This window comes from Oryzias melastigma, linkage group LG13, assembly GCF_002922805.2.
Source record: "Oryzias melastigma strain HK-1 linkage group LG13, ASM292280v2, whole genome shotgun sequence".
Lineage (NCBI taxonomy): Eukaryota > Metazoa > Chordata > Actinopteri > Beloniformes > Adrianichthyidae > Oryzias > Oryzias melastigma.
The window spans coordinates 24,493,173-24,501,940 of record NC_050524.1 but is presented as its reverse complement, the minus strand read 5'-3'; the positions used below and the strand labels follow the sequence as shown (position 1 = coordinate 24,501,940).

Below are 8,768 nucleotides of genomic sequence, written 5' to 3'. Positions count from 1 at the left end.
CTCCGGCACCCCGCGACCCCGAAAGGGAAGAAGCGGACAAGAAAATGGATGGATGGATATATTGGGGCACTTTTTCACAACCACTTGAATTATTGGTGTTTTAATTTAGGAAATATCCAAGTTTCCACTGTCAGTGGATCATCGAGTACTGAGCTCATACCCTCATCATTGTAAGTGGCCCTTCATCTAAGCGCCCCCCCCCACTCCCCCAGGCAAAGACAGGGGTCACAATTCATAACTGAGGATTTCGGATTTGAAAAGGAAAAATACTTTGAAGGTAAAAAAATGATCTTGGAGTGAAATTTTGAGTTTTGACATTTTAAAACAGAAAATTAAAAAAAGAAAGTCAAGGCGATATTTGACTTGCAGAAATCATCTTCACTTATATTCAAAGCCAGTTTTTGAAACTTATTTTGAGTTTAATCACTAGTTTTTCAGCTTTCAGTTTCAAGTTGTCCAAATTTTTGAAACTGAAACTTTTGTAAAGAAGATTTTTTTTTTAATGGAAATTATTGACAAACATGAGCTCTAATCTTTGTGACAGAGGGTAAACTGACATTTGTCCAACACAATGTTTTTTTTATTTTTTTGGGGGGGGGATCTTCAATTCTAAACTTTCTTATTAAATTAATGTTTTTTTCAATTGTATTTTTCCCTTTCTTTGAGGCCAACGTAACATTTTTGGTATGTATTGAGAACCTTTAAGGAAAAAAGATAAAAAAGAAAACTTTTAGGATAATTATTCCTATTGAACATGACCTTTGCTCTTTATTCTGGAGGCTCAGGCGTTTTCAAGATTCAAGATTCAAGATTCAAGATCAACTTTATTTATCCCCGCAGGGAAATTCAGTTGTAGAAGCAGCCACTAATAATAATAAAAAGCACAAAACATCATTAAACTGCTAAAAGATCAATACAAAAATCAAATGATCAATAAAATGTAACTAACTTATAAGTAGTCATAGCAGCAGAATAAATATAAATAAACAAATGTACACACATAGCAGCAGAAAAAGACTATATACACACATGTACAAAGATGTAAAAAAGAGCCCAAGAAAAGGTAAAAAAAAAGTATATACTAAGTATGTACTATTTTAAAGTGTACATTTACAATAGCAACAAGGTTTCATCATCTCTTCTCCTGGCTCTAAGTTAGTGAAATCTGCAGCTGCAGCCCTGACAAAAGGAGCTAAATCTGTGGAATTAAAAGCAATAAAAGAGCCAACATCCGATCTGGAGAGTTTTCAGGTGTTGCTCTGTCTGCCAGAGCGAGAAAAGACTTCATCAGTGTCTCATCTTGGAAGGCAGACAAGCAAATGACAAGCCAATAAGCTGATGAAATCCTCTGGAGAGATCCCATCAGCTGCTGGGACTTTTCTGTCTGCCCTCAGGATGATAAGGGAGCTCTATCTGACTAGTCACTGTGCACAATGTAGCTGCAGGTCAGCAATCACAGACAGGACTGTAACTTGAAGGCCTCTAGTTGCTGCACTCCATTTCTGTCACATTTTCACACCTGGGGAGGAAGGCATGATGAAGTGCTTCCAGGAGTGCTCACTTGTTTCTCCGTGTTTGCTGACTAGGATTTTTCAGAGCTTCTATGACTGTAATACAGATTCCTGTGGCATTAATTAGAGGAGCCTGATTAAACAATGTCTGTGTTGTGACGAAACACACGCGTACACCTGTTTCTCATAAAGTGTATGAAAACCAGATATGTTTAGATGGAGTTTGGCTGATTCAGCAGCAAACAGCCAGATTCCCCGTCTTTGATGATAAAGTGGCAGCCAAAAGAAGACACTTTCAGATCGTGCGTCACCAAAAATACATTCTAAAAACATCTTTTGCAGATACAACTACTATGGTGACTGTTTATTTTTGCATACATGAGCTAAAGTGTGCAAGTTTCTTGGCAGAGGTAACCTAGTTCTGACTAAATGTGTCATTCGCTTTACTCATCTATCAAATTCAGGTCTCATTAAAAACATTCTGATGAAAATTGTGTTTTTAACATGTTCTTGTTGCATTTTCACTCATTATGGAGGACAAATAGAGGTGGGCGATATAATTTTTTTATATCACAATATAGTTTTTTCATTTCGTATGATAACAATATACAGTATATCACTATTTTAAATAATAATTTTGTCAAATCTGAACACTCACAATTCTTACTTTTTAACATTATGTTTGTTGCTGTGTATATATCTTTTTACTGGATGTATAAAAATTAAAATTGTATGTATTACATCCCCATTATTTATACCTTTATTTAGTGCAGGAGATCAGAATCAACAAAACTAATAAAAACACAGAAATTGTGATGTTTTTTATTTTAAACCGTTTTTGCCGTCTACTTTCTGGTGAAGGTAAGGTAAGTTGTTTTTGGTCATTTAACAACAATGAAAATGTTCTTCACAGTTTTTTAATCCTCAAAGTTCTGCATCACTTTTTACGCTCTAAGGGTTACATATCTGTGAAAATCCGATATAAAAAGTTGCTTTTTTTGGAGACAGAATCCGCTGATTCACGTTGATTACATCCGGCCTTCTACTGTGCAGTGCAGCACATCAGCTTGAGGCGACGTTTGTCTGCTTCAGAATCCACTGGAGTTTCGTTAATTGCATCAAATGTTGAAGAGTTACCATAACCAAAACAAAAGAAACATTGGAGCTAAAGTGGAATTAAGAGTAAATTGTTTTTTTTTTCAGAACTTATGTCAGTGAGCAGAACTTCAGTCTCAGTTTTTGAATGGAAAAAAAGCAGTCACTAATATTATTTTGCAAACAGGAAGCTTTACCAACACTTTATTTTGAAGATTTGTTTACGTCTGGTGCCAGTAGCGCTGCACTTTCGGTTGTAGCACCTGCTGTTGTTTTTCATAAGCTTAAAATCCAACATTATTCTGAATTTCAGAGCAATAAATACATAGTTCCCAAACAACATTTTACTACAATCCAATATATTTATAAAGATCTTGGATGTCGTGAATATTCAAACTCGAATTTTCTGGAGCAGATCACGAGTATCCAAGTACTTGTATACTCGTTACAGCCCCAGTACCAACAGTCTGGCCCACAACTCAGCGACATATTTCTATTACACTCCTGCAGAAACTCTGTCCTACAAAACAAGACCGTTTTTTTTTCTTTTTATCTAGGATAAAAACAGCATAATCATAATCAAAAAAACACTGGGAATGTTTTAACAATACATCAAAAGATGATCAGAGTGAGACATTATGGTTGGAAAAAGTGTGAGATCTAAGCATTATCAAGCTGTTGCAGACCAAGACAAACTCCCAAAAAGTGACATTTTCAGCCGTCGCCGCTCAATCACACACAGTCCACCGGACTTTTCTGATCTGAGAGAACACTAATTAACCACGTCAGATCTGTGATTTTATTTGACAGCTACAGGGACTCAAAAATGTCACCACTTTTCTACCGTCAGCGATGGCAGCTTCGATAGGGGGATACACGTGTGGTAAAATACTGCACAGATAATTGACGGAGACACAAAGTTGATTTCCTCACTATCATAGATTCAGTTGATCCTTCAAACACTGACAAGATTTAAATGAAGAGAATGTTCCAGAAGCTTCATGTTTCTGCAGCTCACTCCCAAAGAAAGACACAAGAGGAAGAGATAAATGAAGGGAAATGCAAAGAGTGAAGGTTTAATACCCATTGCTACAGTAACCTTTCAGCTAATGAATTCTGGAGGCTCCTCTGGCTGATATTGCCCTTTATGCAGGTCAGAGCACAGTTTCAATGTTTGGATTTCTTCTCCAGCCTTTTTCAGCCATAATGGAGAAGCTGGGAGTGTTTTCATAACACCCTGCTGCTTTTATTGCTACAATTTCAGAAAAAATAAAAATCTTTTGATAGAAATCATGGCTTTAAAGCTTTTTGATCACTGACATACTTGTTCTCTGTGGGGTAACTGCTACTACAGTTGTGTTGTTGACCTTTCTACTCACTTTTTTTCTGCCACTCATTCATAAACACAGCAAACCTCAGTAATAGCTGTTGACTTTACCTAACAGGATTGCTTTTTTTGTGAGAATCTGTGAAAAGTTGAGACTGTTTATAACTAAAGCTGAATGTACATGTTGTGTGCTGTGTGTAGGTGGGGAGGTGACCAAGCCGCGGTTCACCCAGTACTTCCGGGGAAGCCTTTCTGGACTGACCATCCGACCAGGGAAGATTGAGAGCCAGAAAGTTATTTCATGTCTGCAGGCCTGCAAGGAAGGACTGGACATTAACTCCCTGGAGAGCCTGGATAAGAGTATCAAGGTTTGCACACAAACACACACAAAAATGAGTCACGGAAAGTGATGTCAAAAAGTTTTTTTAAACGCATCAACTCAATGACAACAATGTCAAATCAGTTCGTTCTGATAAAGATTTGAAACGGGGATTCAATCAGAAACGTGCAAGACTGTATTTCCTGCAGGCGCTACAAACACCTCCGTAACAGTCTGCTCCACTGCAGCTGCTTTCATTTCAAATTTGTTAGATTTAAGTTTTATTCAAAAAAGGGTAAGTGCTAACATTTTAATTTAGAGGTCACACGGGGGGGGAGGGAGTTTCCTGATTTGATTTCAGAAAAAGTTGACTAAAAATCTATTCAGACTGGACACATTTGGTTCTCTTGAAGTGAGCCACAGTTTTTTCTCTAATTCCGTCTGAATACAACCTAGTAGTGCTGCCACAAACGATTATTTTAATATTTGACTAATCACCGATTATTTTTTTGATTAGTAGACTAATCAGGTCATGCATAAACTGGATGTAAAACACAACAGCAAACCATCATTAGCTTTAAACTTGGAGTGTTTAAGCTAACTAAAAATAAAGAAAATTAGGATGATTAGTTTATTAAACTTTTATTGAATCATGCAGCCTCTTTGCTTCATTTGTTTTTGCCATTAAAACAAGACTTAAATTAAATGAGTTCGGCATATGAATCAAAGGAACACATTCTTTCAAAAGTGCATTTTGTGGTGCGGAGCGCTCACAACTCTGTTCAACTTCACTACACGTAGTTTTGGAATAAAAAAACAAAACAAAACGAGTAATCGACTATTAAATTAGTCATCGACTATTTTAACAGTCAACATAATCACGACTAACAGACTAATGGTGGCAGCCCTACACCCAAGTGCACCCTGGTCCGGGAGTCTGGGACCAGGAACCGCTCTCTGACATCTTTTGAGGTGATCTCAGTTCACTTCTAATCTGACTGAACTTCCATTCACTCTGAGTTTCCTCAGTCTGAAGACGGTCAGAGCGGAACAACTGGACATAAATGGCCTCTTGATGTAAACAGAAAGTCGCGGACAAACGTGGAAAACGATGAGACACAGTTACATTAAAACAACTTTAAATGCGACAGACATTCCCTCTCACACTGTTTTGATCATAAACATCATAAACACTTATCCGCGTACCTTCTTTGTCATCTCCTCAGTAACTGCCTTGCAACATGCCTCCACCGTACCAAAGCAACAAGTAAAAAAGTGTTGAACCTGACATGGATCCGAACTCAATCCAGACCAAGGGACTTTTCTAGTCTGAATGCACCAAAGTTATGCTGTGAGGTTGTTTTTTTAACTGGCTGCAACAACACAATTCCCAAAAATGTTAGGTAAAATAAAAATGACTATTTTCCTTTTAAAAGACCATAACAAAACATCTTACTTTGGACTTGTATGTTGTTTGAAGCACACAATTACTGTGTTAAAAATAACTCAGATTACATTTTTTTTTTTGGTGTTTTTAACTAGGGCTGTGTTGATTAAATATATGATTCGATTTCAATTGATCTAAGCTTTAAAAAATCAACAATCGATCCATAAAATTGGTGATCGATCTAACGAAAAGCTAAAGTCTGCTAGCTTGATGCTAACATTTAATGAAATTTCCCATAGGACAGCTAATGCTAACGCTCGGTCGACCTAAACATTCATTGCTGACTAAATGAACATCTTCATAAACTCACAGATATGAATTTTACAAACTCTTTTAAGGAAATATCTTTCAAATAAACCATTTTAGGTCTAAAGCATGTTTTTTTGGCTCATTCTTTGCTTATTTTTCTTAAGAAGTGTACGTCTTTTAATGAAAGCTCCACTTAGTGGCCAAACTGAAACGCAGAACAATGTTTACAATGTTAATGATCTGAACATTTTTCTTAAAACTCCTTTAGAGAATCCATGTAACACTGAATGATATTATTCTCATTATTTCACTGATACATTTTACAGTATGTGAACTGGATCAGATTAATATAAATATAGTCAAAACAAATAGAAGATTATTAATGTATTTCTAAACAAATTTGTATAAATGTTTAAACCGTGTAAACTCAAAATTGAATTGAATTTAGTGGATCAAAAGAATCGATAAAAAAGAATTGTGAATTTAATAAATCCAGTCTCTGATGAATCAAATCAAACTGATTCTGAAAATTATCATCAATACCCAGCCCTACTTTTTAACCCTTTCAGGGCTGGCGTTGCAGTTTTGCAACAGCTAACCCATATAAACTTCTCCCCAAATATCACCTTTTTTCTGTTACTAAAACTTAATTTGGCCATTAGAGGGTTAACATGTTGGTTGTGGTATTTTACAGATGAGAGAGAACATTTATAAAGAAAATGAATCTCAAAATTACATGTATGAGTATTTATGTGAATCAGGAGCAAATGAAAAAGTGTTTTCAAAAGAGCATATTTGTGATGTAGAAAATACACTGGGCAGGGTGACGGTTTGAGCTCTCAGAAACAGGAAGAAGTACTCCTGCTGCTCTGCAGAAACTATGTCCTTGAAAACGACAATAATAAAAAAAACAACATCATCAAAATGAAAAAAAAACAGTGAGAACGCTTCAAAAAAAGATCAAAAGATGATAAGAGAGACTTTAAATCGATAACATTCAAACAAATAGTGATTTCTTTTATTTTTTATTCTTTTTCTTTTGTTGCTTGCAAAACAAAAACGCTAAACCATTTTTGATCCTTTCAGACATTTGTGTCATTCATCTTTTCTCGACAGATATCTTTTATAAAACCATTTCTGTAATCACAACTTTCTGCAGCAGCTGCTTTTCTATAGAACACATTCTGACTTTCCAAAAGAAAAAAAGCATGGACCAATCTCCTTTGGTGTGTGCACACGCAAACATTTAGGTCTCACTTGACAGGAAAAAGCCATTTCTTTGAATCACAATTGCAAACTCACCCATGGAACTCCTCTGCCATCTTCCTCCCCAAACCCCCCCCATTTTACTGGCTGGCCTAATCCATCTCCCAGCGCTGGGGAAGACAGAGGCCAGACAAGATGAATGGGGTTTGTAGATCCAAATCCCCCCACCCCCCACCCCCCTTTAACACTCTTTCCAGCTCTCCTTCTTTACTATGCTCTTCACTCCAACAGCTTTTTCTTCGGGCTCTTGTGCTGTGATGCAGTAAAAAGATGTGTGCCAGTCCTTTCAGATGACAAGGTGGGATGAGCTGAGGGATATGGGAGAGAAGAGAAGGACAGCCTCTCCAGGGCCGGAGCAGTTTATCTTTAGAGGGCCCTTTGATTTTCTTCTTAGCCAAACACTCATCAGGTTCCAGTGAGTCGACGTGAGGCTTAAGGAAAGCGTTTAGCTGAACAGGTAAAGGGCTGGCACTGCACAATCAGAGAAGAAGAGCAGGCAGGGAGGCTGAAGGAGAGGGAGGCAGACACAATGTGTGTGGAGAAAGAGCAGCAGATAAGAAGAGAGTGAAAGATGTGAAGATGATAGGGCAGAGGAATATGCAGAACTAGACAAGACACTGAAGTGGTGTCACCTTCCTGCCGACCGTTAGCTTAAGGAAAGGTGTTGAGAATTTCTGTGACGTCATAAAGGGATCTTTTCCACAGTAAGACCTGGAAGCTTTTTAAAGACCCTCTCCAATCCTCTTTTGAGACACTGTAAAGGTGTTCCCAGTGGACCTTTAATCATGATTATGATGATTTTAGCCTAAATCAAAAACCTTGTATAGGTTTCAAGGACATAGATTCTGCAGAGTGGCTGCAGTTCATTAGAAGCAACCTGCTAACACTTTCTCCCACTAGCTTACAGCCCCTCACACCCCCAACTTAACTATACCGGTGTGACAAAAATGGTGAAGAATCTTGGAGTTATCTAGTCATAAAGTTAATATCCAGATTCCAGCTCAGATGAGGAAAACAAAGATGTTCATGGATCTATTTGTCTGGAAGTAGATGCATCAGAATGGAGCAGAGCAAGGAGACCTGTGGCCTGCTGTGATTTCTACTTCACAACTACCCTTTTTTCCAAACAGCACTTTTATTGTTCTCTGCAGACTCAGCAATTTGAATAAAGAAATACTCAGAAATGCAATTTTAGCTTTAATTCTGTAATTTAAGTCCTCCATCATGAGAAAAAATGAACACATTCTCAATCCCATGTTGTCACATATTGACGTTTGGTTCAGGACCCTTCTGCGTCACTTTTTCATGTTTTGGGTGTCCCCAACTCGTTGATTTTTGACATAGTGGCTGTTCATAACATCAAGGGTCCGCAACCCTCAGGACGTGGTACCAGATGCAGTACGGGATGCAGTACTGCACGTGGACTGGTCCTCAGGACACTGTACCAGATGCAGTACAGGATGCAGTAGTGCACGTGGACTGGTCCTCAGGACGCGGTACCAGATGCAGTACAGGATGCAGTACTGCACGTGGACTGGTGATCAGGACGCTGTA

General features: G+C 37.8%; 1 protein-coding gene across 1 annotated transcript in view; it reads left to right on the top strand.

The window, feature by feature from the left end:
- Nucleotides 1-8,768, top strand: part of LOC112136445 (calsyntenin-2) — a 425,180-nt gene that overhangs the window by 363,133 nt on the left and 53,279 nt on the right. The window contains exon 10 of the mRNA XM_024258148.2: nt 4,135-4,301. Coding sequence (XP_024113916.1) covers nt 4,135-4,301 — 167 coding nt within the window. The remainder of the gene's footprint in view (nt 1-4,134; nt 4,302-8,768) is intronic.